Raw genomic sequence first — 21,355 nt, 5'->3', positions numbered from 1 at the left:
CAATTAAAAAATCCAAAGAGTTCAGGAAAAACCTTTGTGTTTATATATACTAAATAATTAATTAAAATACTGATTATGCAGAAGTATTTATCTTTTCAATAATACACATACTTTTACAACTTAAATTTATTTGGGACCTACCTTTGAGCTAGTTCTGTCCACTGGTCCAGCCACTTGCATGTTGGAATATCTCTCATACATGCCTTAAAAAAAAGATACTCTTAAATATATTTGTGTACATAAATGTTTTTAGAAACATTTAAATAACGTTTATTATAATGTCATTAAATAAATGACATATATATTACCAATAAACATGTTCCATGGGAGTGTTTTTATTTAAGCATTAAGCATAGAACAGCAGAATAAACTAATATTTCTTCTTTATAGTACTAGTGGATTAAGAAAAAAAGATCTCAGTTTCTTATCATTTTGTCTAATGTACCTCCATGATCTCCAACAAAGCTTCTGTGACTGTTTCCAGGGAAGTCAAAGCAAAAGTCTCCCTTTCATAGGAGCCGGGAGAGAATGACCTGTCCCGGTAACTAGAGCGGAAGGCAATGACGGCAGCTGACTTGACTTTGCTAATGCCAAACAGCAGGTAAAACTTGGGTAATGAGAACTCCGTCAAACTGAGTCTTAAAACTTGCTTGGTCTCTTCTGTAAAAGAAAAAAGGAACAAGGAAAGACTTTAAAGGTATTAACTTTTTAATTCTAAAGTGCCCAATTTCACTTGGCTTTTAGAAAATTTGAAATCATATCAAAACTACATAGTCATGCTCCCTACACCAACCCTCTAGAAACATTCTGCTCAACGCTCCACTGCTTTAGCTCCACTACCTACAAGTTCATGCCAGTAACACAACACCATCAACTGCTGCGGAGTCTTTAGCTTCTGTGGTTACAACAGTCTACCTGTCAAACGCACAGAGAAAATCTTTGCTGTAGGGGCGCCTGGGTGGCTCGGTCAGTTAAGTGTTTGATTCTTGATTTCAGCTTAGGTCATGATCTCAGAGTCGTGGGATCAAGCCCCGCCGTCAGGGTCCACGCTCAGCGGGAAGTCTGCTTAAGGATTCTCTCTCTCCCTCTCCCTCTGTGGACACCCCCAACCCTGCCGCTCGCTCACTTTCTCTCTCTCTCTCTCTCGAGATTTTAAAAGAAAATCTCTGCTATAGCTTGAAATAGAATGGAGTTAATTTATTCTTTTTCTTTCTGATAGTATTTCATGTATCATCACAGACTTCAATAAACAGCTAGTGTTAAAGAGAACCATAATAATGAGTAAGATAATTTATGCCAACCAGGTGATATAAAATGGAGAAATGAATTGCAAAACACAAAGTACTTTCTGGGAACTTACCACTAAAATGAAGCTGTGAACAAGTACACAGAGAGTGTATGATATTAATGACCAATCCATGTGTGGAAGCTCTAAGGGAGAGTGGCCCTGTGGCTACTAAGAAAGTAACAACATGGAAGAGGTAGGGCAGATGAGCTGCCACATCAAGGGAATTGTTGAAGGACAGCATCAGCATGTAGCGTGCTAGAATAGCAATATCGTCCCACATAAGATGTTGTTCTAAGGTAGGAGTTGGAGATAAGCATGTCTTGTCAATTATTTTGCACATCCTTCCAATAACCTATAAAGAAACAGAATTTTAAAGAACACAGGGGCTAAAACAAAGTTTTATCACAAAAAGTTTCAGTTTAACCTTAAAATGACTAGTTACAATACAAACAACCTCCTGGTAATAAAAACAGACACATCATGCCACAGTCCAGAAGGTAAAGGAAAAGTTGCTTACCTTGCTTGAAACCAATTTCACATTTCCAGAAGCCAAAGCTACAGCAGTATCTGCCATCACCTCAGCCTTTATTGATCCCAGGCCACCTGTCGCACTGGTTTTGATGAAACTGTCTAGTACAACATCAAGGAGATCTGTAATCTAGGGGAAGAGGGAAAGATAGCATGTTTTAGCCATCACTCTGCCAACTTAAATTTTTACTTTAAAAATACTTCAAAAGCAGTAGCCCAATCAACATGAAAATTCTATTTTACCTGAAGCCTCCAAAATACTAAGTTTTATTTAGAAACCTGTCAGTAAATTTATCATTAAATATCCAAAGGAGGATAAAGATATTCACTCAATTGTACTCAATTGCTTCCGAGAGTAAAAGGGACCAATATTCAGAAATTTAAAATATCCACATGTATTATTTTCATCCACTAGCAAAGCACCTCTGTTCTCTCCTAAGACAGTGATGTATGACTAATATAAAATACAATTATTTTAAAATACAGGAAATGACATCAAGTACTAGGATGTTTTGTAGAGCTATAAAACTGGCTCCATGGTCATTTCAAATTATGTGGAAGATTTGCAGCATTGTATGATCTTTGAAGAAATGATGTGCACAATTCTTGTCAGATAAAAAATAAAATATTACATTGTATTCTATATTTTAATACTGGTATTCTTGTGCTAGAACTATAAATGAAAGGTGTCCAAAATAATATTGTTAACATACATCTACTGACATCTATGGAATGTAAGTGCTAGAATATGTTATATAAAGCACTATTTAGGAGTGTCAGGGTGGCTCAGTCAGTTAAACGATTTCAGTTCAGGTCATGAGACTGAGCCCCACATTGGGCTCTGAGCTGGACGTGGAGCTTGCTTGAGATTCTCTCTCCCTCAACCCCTCCCCCCGGCCCCCCAATAAATAAATAAAATAAACCACTATTTACTAGAAACATCAGATTTTTACAGTTAAATTCTATATAATTATGCCATGAAAAAGAGTACTAAAATAGTTTATTTCTGGCTCTGAAATATGCATTAGACATCTACAATTCTGAACCAAATCCAAGAATTAGGTGAGTGTCTGCATGCTTTTTGAAAGAGAGGACTGTCTTTTCTATAGCTATATCCCTAAGTGCCCAGCACAATGTTTTGCACAAAGCGGGTACCAGATTAATATCTGCATCACATAGGTACTAGACAAATATCTGAGCAAACTCAATACCTGCCCAAGGCTCCCCCATATTTTGGCTTGGATAGATGGGTACATCTGTTTCTCATTTATGGTCATTGTTATCAGTTTATCAAGAATAGCAGTAACTCTTTGTCGTTTGGCATCATCATTGTGTTTACAAAAACGGACTAGATTTGACAGCCATGGAGTCATGTATTCCAAACAAAGGTGTTTCAATTCAATACCTGGAAAAAAAAATACACTATTAGCATAGATGGTCAATGAAAATTACATCAACAGTTATCTAAAAATATAGAGGATTGGGGAAAAGAAGGTAAAAGGTAAAGATCATTATGTAGAATCAGGTCTGGAGAAAAGAGATTTGGCCAATATATTAAAGACAGAGATGAAGAGAATAAGCCATGAAGAAAGTAATCTTAAAAGCCAGCTGGCCAATTTTTGCAAAGTTTTATCTTATTTTTCTTTTTCTTAATCATTTCTCTTCTAGTTAGAAATTTTATTAAGTTTTATTCTAATTGTATAAGGAATATGTAGCAATCATAGAAAGTTAGGTGAAAGGAAAGCATCACCACAAAAATGAAACTGATATTAATATACTGGTGTATCACCTCATCTCTTCTCAGGCTTTCAAAGCTACGTAGAGATTATGTACATTTATGTGTGTGTATACACATAATACCCACCCCAAGTCCTCCACAAAAATGAGGACTACACTGTCTGTACAGTATGTTTTGAATATTTTCTTCAAAGATAAAACATGTTTTAACTTTTCATTTTGACGTAAGTTTAGACTTAGAAAAAGATACAAATATTCCTCCATATAACTTTATCTAGAGTCCCCAAAACACTTTTTTTATTGTGGGAAAATACACACAATATAAAATTTGCCATTTTTAAGTGTACAGTTCAGTGGCCCTAAGTACGTTCACATCATTATGCAACTATCACCACCATCCGTCTCCACAATTTTCTCATATTCTCAAACTGAAATTCTGTACCAAAACCATTTTTGATGGTTTCATATTATTCCATCATATGGAAATCTGACAATTTAATTAGTTCTTTATTGTTTGACCTTTAGACTGTTCCAATTTTTTGCTACTATAAATAATGTTATGTGAAGTTCAAAAGTAGGCAAAAAAAATTTATGGCAATAGAGGTCACAATAGTGGTTACTCTTGGTGAGGGGATGGTACTGACTGAAAGGAACCTTCTGGATGCTGGAAATCTTCTGTATCTTGGTCTGGGAGAGGGTTTTGTGATGTATTCACACATAAAAATTTATCAAGTTGTTCACTTAAGATTTGGGCACTTAACTGATAGGATATACTTGAATTTAAAAAATCTAAATAAAAAGTAATGCTATAATAAACATGTGAACACTAATTCCTTAGGATAAATTCTAAAAGGTGGAATCATGAGGCCAAAAGGAATGAACATTCTTAGGGGTCTTGACATCCATGTCCAAAGTGCTTTCTCAAAAAATTGCACCTGTTCACAATTCCATAGACCATCAACACTGAATTAAAAAAAACCTTTTGCCAATTTGATAATTGTTATCTTACTTTGTTTTTATTTCTTTGATTTTATTATGAACTTCTTAAAATATAAATATTCTTTTTTAGCATGACCTGCACACTACTGTTGTTGATCCATTTTTATTAATCTATAAGAACTCATGATTAAAGATATTAATCTTTTCTCATATTTGCTGCAAGCATATTACCTAGTTTTTTATTATCTTTTACTTTTCTTTGTTTCTGAAATAGAGATGTTTTGAAGTTTTATGTAATCATTTACGCTCATTATTTCTTTTCTATCTACCACTTTTTTACTTCGTAAGTCCTTAATCATCCAGAAAGCAATTAAATACTCTGCTTCCTCTTTTTTTTTTTAATGGTTCCAGTTTTTATATTCAATTCTTAAATACAGTTAGACTTTATTTTGGTATCTTGTGGTTTGGGGGTGAAGATGAAGACCCAACTTAATTCATTTCCCAGCCTCATTTTTTTTTTTTCAGGCAGTATTCTATTTTTTTAAAATTTTTTATTCTTATGTTAATCCCCATACATTACATCATTAGTTTTAGATGAAGTGTTCCATGATTCATTGTTGTGCACAACACCCAGTGCTCCATGCAGAATGTGCCCTCCTCAATACCCACCACCAGGCTAACCCATCCTCCCACCCCCCTCCCCTCTAGAACCCTGTTTGTTTTTCAGAGTCCATCGTCTCTCATGGTTCGTCTACCCCTCCGATTTCCCCCGCTTCATTCTTCCCCTCCCGCTAGCTTCTTCTTCTTCTTCTTCTTTTTTTTTTTCTTAACATATATTGCATTATTTGTTTCAGAGGTACAGATCTGAGATTCAACAGTCTTGCACAATTCGCAGCACTTACCAGAGCACATACCCTCCCCAGTGTCTATCACCCAGTCACCCCATCCCTCCCACCCCACCCCCCACTCCAACAACCCTCAGTTTGATTCCTGCGATTAAGAATTCCTCATATCAGTGAGATCATATGATACATGTCTTTCTCTTTTTGACTTATTTCACTCAACATAATACCCTCCAGTTCCATCCACGTCGTTGCAAATGGCAAGATCTCATTCCTTTTGATGGCTGCATAATATTCCATTGTATATATATACCACATCTTCTTTATCCATTCATCTGTCGATGGATATCTTGGCTCTTTCCACAGTTTGGCTATTGTGGACATTGCTGCTATAAACATCCGGGTGCACGTACCCCTTCGGATCCCTACTTTTGTATCTGTGAGGTAAATACCCAGTAGTGCAATTGCTGGATCATATGGTAGCTCTATTTTCAACTTTTTGAGGAATCTCCATACAGTTTTCCAGAGTGGCTGCACCAGCTTGCATTCCCACCAACAGTGTAGGAGGGTTCCCCTTTCTCCGCATCCCCGCCAACATCTGTCATTTCCTGACTTGTTAATTTTAGCCATTCTGACTGGTGTGAGGTGGTATCTCATTGAGGTTTTGATTTGGATTTCCCTGATGCTGAGCGATATTGAGCACTTTTTCATGTGTCTGTTGGCCATTTGGATGTCTTCTTTGGAAAAATGTCTGTTCATGTCTTCTGCCCATTTCTTGATTGGATTCTTTGTTCTTTGGATGTTGAGTTTGATGAGTTCTTTATAGATTTTGGATACTAGCCCTTTATCTGATATGTCATTTGCAAATATCTTCTCCCATTCTGTCAGTTGTCTTTTGGTTTTGTTGACTGTTTCTTTTGCTGGGCAAAAGCTTTTTATCTTGATGAAGTCCCAATAGTTCATTTTTGCCCTTGCTTCCCTTGCCTTTGGCGATGTTTCTAGGAAGAAGTTGCTTCGGCTGAGGTCAAAGAGGTTGCTGCCTGTGTTCTCCTTTAGGATTTGGATGGACTCCTGTCTCACATTGAGGTCTTCCAACCATTTGGAGTCTATTTTTGTGTGTGGTGTAAGGAAATGGTCCAGTTTCATTCTTCTGCATGTGGCTATCCAATTTTCCCAACACCATTTGTTGAAGAGACTGTCTTTGTTCCATTGGACATTCTTTCCTGGCCAGCCTCATTTTTTAAATGATTTAATCTTTCCTCCATCAGTTTGTGACACTTCTTTATCAATCTGTTTCTCTTAAACTTATCTGACTGCTGATTCTTGAACACCTCTGTTTTTATTGTACTGTTATGTGTTCAAATGTCCACAAGTGTCTCTCAGTTTTCTTTTCTTTCACCATTTTCTTAACTATTCTTGTTGTTTCAAATGAAATTTATAAACATTTTAAGTTTACCTCATTCTTTCTTTTCTTTTTTTTTTTTTAAGTAGACTCCATACTCAGCATGGAGTCCAATGCTAGGCTGGAACTCAGGATCCTGAGATCATGACCTGAGCTGAGATCAAGAGTAGGACACTTAACCAACTGAGCCACCCAGGCACCTCAGTTTTACCTCATTCTTAGTCCTCAAATCCTGTAGCTATTTTGATGGGATTGCATTGAATTTATAATAATCTGGGAAGTGGGAAGAACTGTTCATCCAAGAACACAATATGCCTGTTCACTCATTCAAATCTTTTTAAATATTTCTTAATAAAGCTTTCTGCTTTTCTTATTTTGTCAGTCTTAACACATTTTCTTTTTAGGGTTGTATTCCTACAACTCTTATTATAAGTATTATAATATAAATAATATATGTAAAAGTAAATATATGTAGTCATCTGGACTTGATGAATTGTCAAAGCTTTCAATTAGCTGAAAAATCAAGAAATATGTTTGAGGGGCACCTGGGTGGCTCAGTTGGTTAAGCAACTGGTTTCAGCTCAGGTCAGGATCTCATAGGTCACTGGGACTGAGCCCCAAGTTGGGCTTTGCACTCAGCAGGGAGTCTGCTTAAAGATTCTCTCCCTCTGCCCCTCCCCCAACTCATGCACGTGCATGTGCTCTTTTTTATGTTATCTTACTGTTCTCAAATAAAAAAGTAAATCTTAAAAAAAATATGTTTGCAGAAAAAAAGTTTTATGTATTATGGAGAGAGAAAGGGGAGGGAAGAAAATGTCAGGAAAGGGTGCCTGGGTGGCTCAGTTGGTTAAGCGACTGCCTTCGGCTCAGGTCATGATCCCGGAGTCCTGGGATCGAGTCCCGCATCGGGCTCCCTGCTCGGCAGGGAGACTGCTTCTCCCTCTGACCCTCCTCCCTCTCATGCTCTCTGTATCTCATTCTCTCTGTCTCAAATAAATAAATAAAATCTTTAAAAAAAAAAAAAAAGAAAGAAAATGTCAGGAAATAAGCTGGAGGAAGAGCAACATTTATACCACAACAGGGTATGAAGATGAATAAATGGAAACAGTGGATGTTAAATTTATAAGACTTATTAAAAACCAAGTCAGGAGTTGACTCTGGACCCTGTATTATGTGTCACTGCATTCTTCAGGAACTGTACATGACCAATAAAATCACAGTTCAAAGTCAACCTGACAAAAAGAAAAAATGACTATTTCCTTAAAATCAAGGAGACAACATGGATACTTCACTCATTTGGAATAATCTGCTAAGAAGAGAAATCCTGAAGCTAATTAAACTGAAACAGTGTGAAAAATACTTTGTAAGTGGCTCAAAGACATGTAAAGTATCAAAAATCTTGCCACCTTGCTTTTATGGCCAGAATTTTGGTGGATTTCTCAATGTTGTCTAACCGGGAAGTTCCTTCAGAGTTTCTTCAGTTGCAGAGTACAGCAGATGAAAAATTAGAAGAGATAAAGAACCGAAAATACAATCAATTATGATTTCACTGGCAAATTCTGAAATGAAAGGATTTTCTTTGAATCTTCTTAGAATCATTGTTAGGGGGCGCCTGGGTGGCTCAGTCGTTAAGTGTCTGCCTTCGGCTCAGGTCATGATCCCAGGGCCTTGGGATCGAGCCCCACATAGGGCTCCCTGCACCACGGGGAAGCCTGCTTCTCCCTCTCCTACTCCCCCTGCTTGTGGTCCCTCTCTCGCTATGTCTCTCTCTCTGTCAAATAAATAAATAAAATCTTAAAAAAAAAAAAAAAAGAATCATTGTTAGTATTAAAGAAAATTATTATTACTTACTAGATTTGCTAAATCCAGAAATACACTCTTCCAAAAATTCTAAGGTGAGATGTGGCTCATTGGCTGCCAGTGTCTTACTAATAGAGACAATAAAGAGCGTGTTGTTGGCAGGGATGCATAAACCTGATGTCTCTAGTAACTGGCCCTCGATTTTTAAATTAAAGGTACAAGTTAAGGCACACAGAAGATTATAGGCGGCTGACCTAGGAGAAAACACAAACGAAGTTGTTTTAAAACTTATTTTTTCTTATGATTCCAAATTTTTTTCATAACGTACAACTTATTATTCTACTACAAAGCATAATCAACTATTTTTAAATTTTATGATCAATGAGAGATAAGATGTTATGGTTCTATGGTAAATACAAAATACCCCTTGATCATTTAGGGATTTTTTTTCATCATTTAGGGATTCAAGGGAGGTTCTTGACATTACCAGAAGAGCACTGTGAGGCTCCTAAGACAGGTAAGTATTAAGACGTTTCTAAAAGACATTTTACTAGGATATAAAATATGAGAGGTTTATGGTCCTAAGGTGGATCAATAAAGTTAGAATAAGGCTCATCATATTTTCAATGAAGCCAAAAACTCAAATTGTGGTTCCCCCTCTCATCAGATCCATTTATAATGGGGATCATAAGAAGAGAAATGAGAGGGCCCCTCATCAAATTAAAATGTGAAAATCTTTCATCAGCACCTACCAAATTTCTTTCTTGATGTCCTATATGACGTACTACAAACTAGAGGTCAAAAACAAACATAATATAATTAAGTCCCCCCTGTTTTTCCTTCCATTATACTTAACCACTGAAAACATAAAACAATGATATACATCCAAATTCCATTAGAACCAAAATTTCCCTTAGAAATGTCTGAAAATATACTTAAGCAATTTAGGACACAAGTAAAAAAACTGTACTTGGTTTTCAAATTTTCATTTTTCTCCCCTATCCAGCAAGAGAAATAGTTTGCTCAGCAAATTTCAGGTTTTCCTGACCTCCGAACCGTCATCATGCTACTATATTTTTGCAACAACCATATGGGGGCAAAAAGCCACTGAAATTTAAGTCAGCCTAAAGCCTTTTTCTCTGGAATGACATGCTTCAGCAAAAAACAGAAGCTGTCAGTTCACTTTATTTCACAAGAGAATACAGGTTCAGTGAAGCTAGTAACTGTTAGAAGATTGTTAGCATTCTTCTATGAGGAATTTTGAATTAGAAATTAAAGGCAGGCTTTATAGCTCTATTTTCCTAAAATGAGAATATTAGTATTATTGTTTCTAAGTTTGTGTATCTCTTACTAACTCCTAGGAATTTGGAGTTATACCATTGACTTTTATCGGTACATTTCAGCAGCTATAAAGAACCAGGCCTGCTCAAACTGGGGTAGGTCAGATTCCTTGGAGATAACGAAAGCTAAGCATACACAAAATTTTATACATAATTTCTGGGAGGCCCGTCCAGGTAAAGAAATCTTGATTTCCGCCTCCCCCCTTTATTTAAGAATCAGGAATCCTAAAAGGCCCACTTATAAAACTTGGGCTACATTACACCCCATAAGAATTTATATCTGTAAAAATCTTGACAGTCCCAAGGAACCTGGGACAAAGAATTATCCCAACACGAAAAGCAGAGGGGAGAAAGGAGGGAAGGAGTACAAAGACACACTGGCAGAGAGAGGAGGGGTGGGAGGGGGAGTTGGGAGGCAGTAATACTGAGCACAAACTGTTTACTAGGTGCTAAAATATACTGCTACACATACTATTTATGAAACCTTTGTAGGTATATAGGAAAGGCACTGTTACCCTTATTTTCAAAATGAGGAAACTAGAGCTCAGAGAACTTTAGTACCTTGCCTAAAGTCATACATTGTAGCAGATCTAGATTTAAACCAAATCTACTGACCCCACAGGCCATGCTCCTTCCTCATTCATGTTCAGATTATTAAATCTAAACAGAACCAATTATACCCCATCAGATGACATCTACATCTGTCTTAAGACTTCTTTCAAGAGCTTTGTTCAAGTCATATAGGTGGAAAGTATGCAATGTTACTGTTTGAGTTATTGCACATTAAGCCCTCCTTTGTCAAACAATAATAATCTGACTGTGAGGAAACTTAATAGTGATATACTTCTGAACATGGGAAAACATAATTAGAGGACTCAGAAGGAGAAACTTAGGAATAGACTTAAAAAAAAAAAAAAAAAAAAAAGGCTTTTTTTGGTGGGGGGGGAGTAACAAAACCAAAACTGCTATGTAGTCTGTTTCAGATGAAAGTTTCCTGGAGAAAGAACATGTATTGGTTTAGTGTGAATCACCCTTTTCAGAATTCCACAGTTCATGTGAATACCCCACAAACTGATGAGGTCACACTGGTTAACCAACATAGCATACCTTCCGATTTAGAGTATTAAGGTAGAGGCTGTATTAAAAGCTTATTAAGTGGTCTCATTCTAAAAGCAACAAACTCTGAAAAAAGTTGCAGTGAATTTTTAAAAAACCTACCGTAAACTAGGGTCTGAACTGCCTAAATTAAGTAATGCAATATTGAGCAGCGTCCCAGGGACATCTTTTGGCCGAATCTTGGTGTGCTGGGGGATGGAGTCGGGCTGCGACAGCTCCCAGCGTGTCCGAATATGAATGATAGACTGGACAATGGCTTCACACTCCTGGTGCATGAAGGTGAGTGGTGTGCCCTGGTTTGCAATGGTTAAGGTGAACTGGTTCTCATCCACTAGGCAGATCTCTTCAATTTCCGAAGCATAATAGATATCATTTAGAAAGACTGATTGCCCCAAGACTTTTGTTCGCTCTGCTGAGGTTACCTGGACAGCAGTAGAACCAACCTGGAAAGTGATGGTGAGAGGGCAGAGTGAAGAAGAGTTAAATTCCACTACGTAGAACTCTAAGAGGCTCTGAAAACCAACCAACTGACTGACCAAACAAATACCACGTTTGCCATTTAAGGAAGAGTTACTGCCAATGTTCAAATGGGGTCAAGAGTTATTGTGATAAATGCTCTCAAAAGAGACTGAAAACATTTTTTTTTAAAAAAGTTCAAGAATCCCATAATCAATCACTGGTTTTATCCTGGGTCATGTCTTCCATTCCACAAAAAGCATGTAATAATCAGAAGAATTCTCAACTGGTCACTTCCACCCTCCACACATTTCTACCATTTGACTGATAGATGGCAAACCACCCTCTACAACACTCCCCTGCCTCCAATCCAACCTAGAATATAATTAAGTGTACACCTCTCCTATCTTCCACAGGACCTCCACGAAGATAGAAAGCTTAGTTTTCCTCCATCTGGACCTACTTTACATTTGATCCACCTCTATGGGAACACCTAGGGAGGCCAGTGCAGTCTGGTTAGCCAAGAAGGGTGACAAATCATTTACCTCATGTGGAGTGAAACTTACTTTAATAGAAACCTTGGTGTCTTTGTGAGCTAGCTTGAGAGCATTGTGGAATACCTTCAAGTCCTCTTCTAAAGCCAGCGTGGCAGCAGGCAGTTTCTGCTGTTCATGCTCTATGTGCTCAGCCAGTTTCCCAGGACAGTCTATGAAGATGAGCCTTTTGCTGCCTTTGAGGCCAGTCAGCAGCCGCTCGTGATACTTGGTGTACTCCCTGACCCAGGAGTTACAGTTATAGATATAGACTGCAGAGACATTGTCATAAGCAAAGCCAGGAAAAACAACAAACCACTTGGAGAGAAAGTCCGTTTTAAAGCGATTGCTAGGCCCAGTATGGGTAAGGTCCACTACAATTTCATATGGCTTTGCATAATATGGCTTTAAAGTCAGCAAGACGTGGTATATCAGCAAATCGCCATTGATTTGACCAGTTTTAAACCTAAGGAAGATGACAAAAAAAAAAGGACACAGATTGTTAACAGAGTTCTGAATAAATATACAGAGACTACTAATCTATTTTATTCCTTTAATTTTCTGATGAGCTTTCTAGAGAAAACTGTAATAACAAAAAATTACGTAAAATATAAATCCATTTTTAAAAATCAGTTATCCTTTAGATATTGATTGAGAAATAAGGCTGAAGAAAATGAAAGAGACAAGTTTCCAATTCCAACACTCTTGAGCAACAACAAACTTGCACACCCCAGATAAGCAGAGGAAGGCAGTGAATATTGATTGGTTGCCTCTAGGCCCACCGAATTTCCCAGGTGAACACTTTGGGTGGGAATGATCCACCTGGAGCCCTGGGGTGATCTGAATGGCTTTAGTCAATTTGTTTACCCCACCTTGACCAGAGAGGTTCAGCAATGACCATATGACTCAAATCAGGACAACCAGGGCCAAAGAGGCCCAATTCAGAAACTTTAGCTGTAGTTGGGAATTGAGACTTTTTCTTTCCCGGTGTTTATAAACAAAGAAACACATCGCCCTGGGAGTTGTTAGCTCATACCTTGAGATATGAAGGGAAAGCCTGCCTAAAAACTGAAGAAATGGAGCAGAGAAACGAAGAGAGAAACTGGGGCCCCAGCCATTTCATTTGAACTCTAGATAACGCCTCTCCTGGGATCAAATTTATCCCTGGACTATTGAGTTGGTGAGCCAATGAATTCCATTTTTTTGATTAAGCCATACAAGGTCATAAGTTGCTTACACTCAAAAGAATGCTGATCAGTGTGAGTAGCCAAAATAAGGACCATCAGAAAGCCCTGAAGAACACAGTACTAGAACTTCAAATCAAAACAACTTATATTAATTTGGCCCAATGTTCTACACTTGATGACTCTGGTAAAGACTACACAATAGGCTCAGATAAATATCCTTACATCAGAATTTTTAATCTTGTTGGGAGAAAAGATAAAAATCAAGTTAAATGATTTTAAAATAAAATATTTCAAGATCAAAGAAAAGGTATGAGATAGTATGTAATCACTTATCAAATGAATTGCAGAGAAAAATAGTTCAGAAGAGGGAGAGATGAACACAAACTAGGTAGTCCTTGAAAACTACATAGATGTTGTGGCTGAAGTGGGTGGGAGAAATTCTGAATTCAACAAGAGCAGGGATTAGCAGATCTAAGAGAGAGAGGTAAAGAAAAAAAGAAACATAACTAGATGAGATGTGCTGAGGCACGTCAGCTAGTTTAGCTGGAATGAAGGATCACGTAGAGAAGCCTTAAGAGATAAAGCTGGACAACTGCACTACTAGGTATTTACCCAAAGGTTACAAAAATACTAATTTGAAGGAATACATGCACTCTGATGTTTACAGCAGCATTATCTACAATAGCCAAATTATGGAAAGAGCCCAAGTGTCCATCACTTGATGAATGGATAAAGTGGTATATATACAACGGAATCTTACTCAGCCATAAAGAAGAATGAAGTCTTGCCGTCTGCAATGACATGGATGGAGCTAGAGAGTATTATGTTAAGTGAGAAATAAGTCAGAGAAAGACAAATACCGTATGATTTCACTCATACGTGGAATTTAAGAAATAAAACAAATGATCATAGGGGGAAAAAAGAGAGGCAAACCGGAAAACAGACTCTTAACTACAGAGAACAAACTGATGGTTAGCAGAGGGTAGTTGGGTGGGAGGAGGGTTAAATAGGTGAGGGGGATTAAGATGGGCACTTGTGATGAGCACTGGGCGTTGTAAGTGTTGAATCACTAAACTGTACACCTGAAACTAATTTGACACTGTCTGTTAACTAACTGGAATTTAAATAAAAACTAAAAAATAAAATTAAATTAAATTAAAAGTTTAACTTTAAAAAAAAGAGATAAAGCTGGAAAAATACATAATAGTTAAATTGTTAAAGGATCAAAACTAAGAGATTCAGGTTTTCTCCCAGAGGCCCAGTATTTCTCAGAATATATATATATATATTTTTTAAAGATTTTATTTATTTATTTGACAGAGACAGAGACAGCAAGAGAGGGAACACAAGCAGCGGGGAGTGGGAGAGGAAGAAGCAGGCTTCCCGCTGAGCAGGGAGACTCGATCTCAGGACCCCGGGATCATGACCTGAGCCGAAGGCAGCCACTTAACAAATGAGCCACCCAGGCGCCCCTCTCAGAATATATTCTGTGAAGCACCAGCATCAGAATCAACTGTGGTACTTGATACAAATGCAGTCCATTTCTACTACATATGAATCTATGCAGTGGGGCCTGGCAATTTTCATTGTTTTTAAACAACCTTCTATCTGATATTTATATGCACAAATATTTCTGAATCACTGCTATAGTGTCAGGGAGTTATTCAACTTTATTTTTGTAAAGAAAGAGGTGATATGATCAAAGGAAGTGATATATAGAAGCTCTATGAAGGAGTTGGGGCGGGTAAAAAAGATACTGTAGTCTAGGTATGGCCTAATAAGGATCTAAATACTATGGTGACAGTAAAAAAAGAAACCAATTCAAGAATATGAAGAAAGGACCAACATGATCCAAGGTCTGATCAGGGCTGAAAGAAGGACTTGAATTAAAAGGACTCGCTATATACCAAGCCTCTGAGATCACAAAGAAGGCTGCTATCATGAACAAAAACAAAGAGATCATGAGGGGCAGGGACTTTTGGAGAGAAAATGAAGTCCATTTTAGACATACTGAATATGAAGTGATGACAGGACATTCAAGGGGAAAGAGTCTGTATGTGTATACACTAAACCACATAAAAACTTACTCTGCCCCATATAATCTAAGTTTACTAGATATTTTCTCAAGTCATTGTTGTAGTTCCACAATTTGAGATGTTGGTTATGTATTTCACTGTTTCTATTATCTGACCAATACCCCAGGTCTCCAAACGCATGTCATCAAATCAGTCTGTGGTATACAAATTTTTAGAGATTTTAATGCTGCAGGAAAAATACCATTCCATCTTCTTTTGAATGATACTATCATTCAAAAACACATTGCAGGCATATATAATGAGCATAAGGTCAAAAGGCACTGAGCGGAAAACCCTCCCTGCCCTGGAGGCGGGGATTTGTTGTACAAAGCCTCCTGTCATGCCAGTGGCCAACTGGACAAGTTGGACTTTCTGTTTTTTTTTTTTTTTCTACCCCCCCCCCCCCCCCCGTGATATGTGCTTTAGTTGCAGCAGAAAGGAAATGTGTCATCTGTGGTTTGGTTTCAAAAGTGGAAAGCTAGCTGTACATATCTTTTTTTTTTTTTTAACTGCAGATTTACTTTAAGGTTCATATTCTCCAAGTCTATTCTGCTTTAAATTACTTGGAGGCTGTGCTTCAAGACAAGAAAAGAAGTGGCTTATTAAAGTCAGGTTATAATCAGATTTTGACCAAGAATTTGTAAGGTAGGTCATATATATTCGGCTTTTGTTATGCCTTTTCACCTATAACTTTGTACGGACTAGTGTTCAAGGAAGTGCTTTCAAAGAGTACCTAAGAATCTTACTAACAAAGTGGAATCATAAGTGTTTGAAAATGTATGCTGTTTTTTCTGTCCTATTAAGTAACATTTAAGTTAGAAATGGAAAGATTTATCATCAACAATAGTTTTTATCACGATTAGGAAGGATCTGAGTTTAGACTCCACAGTGAATTGAAAAGTTTTGTTATTTAAAAAGTCGAAAAAATAAAGTTCTCATTACTAATGCTTAGGCATTATAAATTTTATTGAAAATGACCAGAGATAAAGAAAACTTTTGATAACATAACCTGGCCTCCATGGCATAAATTAGGAATGCAGAGACAGTCCTCTATTCTCAGGCATTTGTAAGGGCAAGAGAAAGTCTCATTTTGTTAACAGTTTGTTTATTTGGGGATGACAGTACATCTGGCTGAAGACAATCAACAGCGGGCCTATTATCTACCCCGTGCGTGGTAAGCACTGCTAAAATGTGTATGAATACCATGATGTATACTACATTGTTGATGAACTAATGTGATAAGAATAACCCACTTTATTTATTTATTTTTAAAGATTTTGTTTATTTATTTAATTGACAGAGACAGACAGTGTGAGGGGGAACACAAGTAGGGGGAGCGGGAGAGGGAGAAGCAGGCTTCCCACTGAGCAGGGAGCCCGATGTGGGGCTCGATCCCAGGACCCCGGGATCATGACCTGAGCCGAAGGCAGTCGCTTAACCAACTGAGCCACCCAGGCGCCCCAGGAATAACCCACTTTAAATCATTTTAGCACTGAATGCAGAAATCTAGTCTAGTATGAAAAGATGGAAATTACTTGCTAATCCAATTTAAAGTATTTCTCTTTGTGAAAGAATCATAAGGTATACAAAGATTTATGTTATTCAACTTAAAAACTGAAGCTGAACACTATTATACAGAAGTCAGTGTGCAATATCTTTGTCTATTAAAGATCATAATCCAAAAAGTCATCTTAATTCTAGAACACATAATAAAGGTTTTTTCCTTTAGGAAATACTACTTCAGTGGCTAGTTTCCATTTAGCATTGTTTATTATAAGCTACTTTTGTTTGTATAACAACATATAACATTTGTTATTTTCAAATTTCTGTATATCAATAGCATACAAATTTTATCCAATGACATATAGCAACTATTTCTAATAAAACCTCGAAACTCAAAAAAAGCATGACTAGCAGCAGCATCTGTCTTACTTGGGTGGTGGTTAGAAACACAGGATCTCAGGTCATTCCTAGACCTACAGAATCAGAATCCAATTTAAAAAAAAAGAAAAACAAAACAACAACAAGAAAAAGACTCTCATGCACATTCAAGTTTGAGAAGGACTTCTTTAAAATAAGGTTCTTAAACAGGTAATTTCACTGAGTAAATCTCAGGAGAATAATCTAGTTTTGCTTCTATTTAATGCTAACAAAATATTCTTACAAAAGTAGCTCAGATGAACAGAATATTACTATAAAAGAGTTCTATTTAAATCTTCAATCATAGGGTGGATAATGAGAATTAGAACAGACTTATCCCCTTTTTGTACTGGCTTCCAAGGAGCTTGAAGCCAAAACTAAAATTAATCTTTTTTATTTATATGTTGAGACTTACGATCTGCCTTGATTTCCCACTTCCCATAGTCTAAATCCCCCCAAACCTGATGTTCTCTATTTTACTGTATAATTTATTTTAAAAAATTATGTCAAAACAGTGATACAAAAAAATGCTAGGCATAAATGATGATATCCTTTTTTCAGTTATCCAGTAACTTTGGTTTAACTTTTGAGATTATTCAGAAGAAATCTGGCATGGTTTTGCTTTTAGAAAGCCACAATAAGTCAGGGGATATATAGGTGAAAAGAGAGAACCACCACCATATGATTGCTTTCACAAACATGGGGAGTATATTTCTAAGTAGCAGCTTTATTCTAAGCTTCAAGATAAACCCTAAGAAGAAAAAAGAACATCTTGAATTCCTATTTGGAATCCATTTTCCTTTGGTTGCTACACTTCCCCTTTCTCAACCCCAAAACAAAAACCAAAAAAGCCATTTGTGTTTTCTTTTCATACATGAAGCAAAATGCTCAAGGCCACATTTCTCTTTTACTATAAAGATTGGTGACACATAGAGGGTGGGGAGTTTCTGCAAGAAAGATCCTTAAATGGTTGGGAGCAAAAAAAAAAAAAGAAGGAATCAAAAAAACAAAGCAGAAGTATCTGACTCAAAGCTGAAATTTAGTATGCTTGGGAGGGAGAAAACTATATAAAACCACGGGATTCAGTTTAAAATGATTCACAGTTATTCATAATGCTAACCTCTAGCATTTGAAAGAATACAGAAATTAAATTGTTTCTTTATACACAGCCTGACAGAAACAAAGTCAGAAGGAATTCAAACAGGATAGCAAATATTAGGCATGAGTTTGTAGCTCACTTGTATCAGCTGTCCATCTTTTAACTACAATCACAACAACCAGGAACCATAATTCTTTCCCAAATTAATAAATTATACTGCTATCCCAACAGATTTCCAGCATATTCATGGACATGGAGCATACAGGACTTTACCTGCATCTTGCCCTTCTGACGACAACAGTTTTTTCTTGGTCTCCTGGAATAAACGCAAACTATACCCATCTGTGGGCTAACAGTACTACTGTCTGGGATCCAGATATTCAAAGTAAGCCGGGCAGAAACCAAAAGGAAAACATTAACACAAACCCTACAACTTCTACAGTAGATAAAAGAGGTAACTCTATAAACAGGACTGAAATAGCAACATCATCTCAGGTCACATCTCTAACTCCTATATCGGAACTGGAGCTTTATATACCTTCTGTCGTCAGGAACAGTTCTCCAACAGTACAGAGCACGGAAAACACAACCAAAGGTCACCGTGAAATTTTCAAAAAAGAGGTCTGTGAGGAAAACAACAACAAAATGGCTATGCTAATTTGCTTCGTTATAATTGCAGTGCTTTTTCTCATCTGCACCCTTCTATTTCTCTCAACTGTAGTTCTGGCAAACAAAGTCTCATCTTTCAGACGATCAAAACAAGTAGGCAAGCGTCAGCCTAGAAGCAACGGTGATTTTCTGGCAAGCAGTGGTCTCTGGCCTGCTGAATCAGACACTTGGAAAAGAGCACAACAGCTCACAGGGCCCAACCTAATGATGCAATCTACTGGAACACTCACAGCTACAAGGGAAAGAAAAGATGAAGGAGGAACTGAAAAATTCACTAACTAACAGGCGCTTTAGTCAAGAAAAATGCAAAGGAGCAATGAGAAAGTTTATGAAGTAAAAAAAATGACATCAGTTTGATATTTAATGCCAACATGTTGGTTTGGTGGTCTAAAATTTGTTGACATGGCAGCCCTGCAATTTAGAATCCAGCAGGTGAGAAGGGGAGAAGTTTGCCCACCTTCTCAATTACTTAAACTGTGCACTTTTGTCCTGACACTGAGTATTTTAAAAAGTAAATAACCAAACACCTGAGAATGTGGGAAAGGTTTTAAAGACGAGTTGAAGGAACTGACTAATGGGAGGCAGAAAGGGACAATTAAATAAATATTTCCTGTTCAGCAACAGTAGTTAGATGATCTTTGTCTGAATGTAATTGAACTTTGAAGAGTTTTAGTGTGTCCTTAGAGGCAAGTATATGCTTCAGCATCTAACAGAAGCCAAATTCCTAGTGCGTAGAGTTGAACTGCAGTTTAACGGTACCTTTGCCGAATGTGACAGAATCTGGACCAGCTCATACATCAGCACAGCTAATTTTATGCCAGATGTTTTCATCTTTACATATCGCACACAGAAGAAAGTGTTTTTCTACTATAAATATTTAATTAAAACTTTTAATTTTGTATAATGAATTAAGACTCATTAGAATAAAACTGACTACATATAATTGTATTCCGTTTATTATCTTAGGCAACACACTGTAAAGATCAATAAGAAATAGAGCTTAACTGAAACAGATGAGATTGTAACCACAACAGAAGGCCAAGTGTAAATGTAAAGCACATCTTACTGTTTAAATGCAATGTACCTCTACTCTATAAATACTGCTTATTGGAATATTTATAGCAAATATCCAAAGGGTGACTAATTTTCTGACTTCAAGGGTGCCAAGTGGCCTAATAAATGATCAGTTTTACTTTTTTTTTACTATCTAATGGGACATGAGCAAAGGAAAGATGTGTGTATGTTTGCTCTCATCTGGAAAACAGGATACTCCAGTCACTGTTTAACCTTTCAAGAAACTGGGTTCAAGTAAAATAATGACTTACACTTAAATCAAGACTTCCACCTTCAGTTAAATATATTACAAAACTTGGTCTGAGAGACTTTCCAACTATCTACTAAAATTGATCCAGGGCATACTAATTAAAGACCAAGCTACATTTAAAAATTCTCATCCCTTATTGAGCATTTATTTTGGGCAATATGCTATCCATTTAAGAAAAAATTTTATATATTTTTTTCCAAATATGATCACAATCTTACCCTCCCTTCTAGGTTCGTGATTCTCAACCTGATTGTGCATCAGAATCATCTGAAGAGTTTTTAAAGCTAGCCAATACCTAATTCCCACTCTCTCTTTCTGATTCAGCTGGAATGGGGTAACCTCCAAGCACTGGTAATTTCTGCATTAATTCCCTAGGTGATACTGGTCTTGATCATCAAAATCACTTCTTACGGGCACCATGGCTTCAAAGATCTAGGTTGTATCTTAAAATGGGAGGGAAAAACCAAAGCATCAATTTTATGATCAATTTATTACCAATTTGTTAAAAAAATAAATAAATTATAACCATATTATTCCAGATAAAGCTAAATGTCAAAAAAGTAAAAAGGGAAGAGAACACTCATGCCAATCATGGTGACATCAGGTTATCTTTTGAGGGGTAAAAAGGACCAGACTGGCAATGCAACTGGGCAGAGCTCCCATTTTGTATAAATTAAAAATTTGAGACTGTGTACTAGAACAAAGAGTGCTACACAAAGCACTCATTGAGTCAAGTGACATATATACTTGTCTGAGGAAATTAAAACAAATTAGTGTCCTTTAAAAAAATAAGACATTAACTAGGTAAGTACTTTCATATTCAACATACAGGTCAACCATTTTCTGACAAAAAAAGATAAAGCTCCTACTGCAGGAATATTTAAAATTCATCACTCACTAATTAACACCCTCAGAATGATGCTATCCAATGACAGTTCATGAACAAACAGAAGTGGCTCCTTTTCAGACTTGAAAGTGTTTAAACACGATAGATTAAGATACATTTTGAGTTCAAAATTTAAAAGTTATTTTTGAAAAAAGAACACTTTTGTTTTCTACCCCAGGTGTTATGGTCCACATACTCAATTCAGGGATTTTAA

General features: G+C 36.9%; 2 protein-coding genes across 13 annotated transcripts in view; one reads left to right on the top strand and one right to left on the bottom strand.

The window, feature by feature from the left end:
• The window catches only part of NF1 (neurofibromin 1), a 289,382-nt gene that overhangs the window by 33,388 nt on the left and 234,639 nt on the right, over positions 1-21,355 (bottom strand). For all 11 annotated transcript variants that reach the window (XR_010408419.1, XR_010408418.1, XM_064582371.1 and 8 more), the window contains 8 exons: positions 12,015-12,447; positions 11,095-11,435; positions 8,588-8,790; positions 3,028-3,221; positions 1,806-1,946; positions 1,361-1,640; positions 446-660; positions 142-203 (listed from right to left, as the gene is read on the bottom strand). Coding sequence is in view for 9 of the 11 variants with exons in the window: in XM_064582371.1 (XP_064438441.1) it covers positions 142-203; positions 446-660; positions 1,361-1,640; positions 1,806-1,946; positions 3,028-3,221; positions 8,588-8,790; positions 11,095-11,435; positions 12,015-12,447 (1,869 nt within the window). In the remaining 2 variants the exon portion in view is untranslated. The remainder of the gene's footprint in view (positions 1-141; positions 204-445; positions 661-1,360; positions 1,641-1,805; positions 1,947-3,027; positions 3,222-8,587; positions 8,791-11,094; positions 11,436-12,014; positions 12,448-21,355) is intronic.
• EVI2A (ecotropic viral integration site 2A) lies at positions 15,683-19,879 on the top strand. Of its 2 annotated transcripts, none has more exons than XM_045889445.3 (2): positions 15,683-15,888; positions 18,494-19,879. In XM_045889445.3, exon 2 carries the CDS (start codon positions 18,509-18,511, stop codon positions 19,211-19,213), a length of 705 nt encoding a protein of 234 aa, XP_045745401.2. In that variant the 5' UTR covers positions 15,683-15,888; positions 18,494-18,508; the 3' UTR covers positions 19,214-19,879. The 2 variants fall into 2 exon arrangements, with proteins under 2 accessions (XP_045745401.2, XP_045745402.2); XM_045889446.3 differs by lacking the exon at positions 15,683-15,888 and adding an exon at positions 16,293-16,417.

This window comes from Mirounga angustirostris, unplaced genomic scaffold, assembly GCF_029215605.1.
Source record: "Mirounga angustirostris isolate CCGP_5_RB_7025 unplaced genomic scaffold, mMirAng1.0.hap1 SCAF_17, whole genome shotgun sequence".
NCBI lineage: Eukaryota > Metazoa > Chordata > Mammalia > Carnivora > Phocidae > Mirounga > Mirounga angustirostris.
This window is presented reverse-complemented; position numbering and strand designations above follow the sequence as displayed.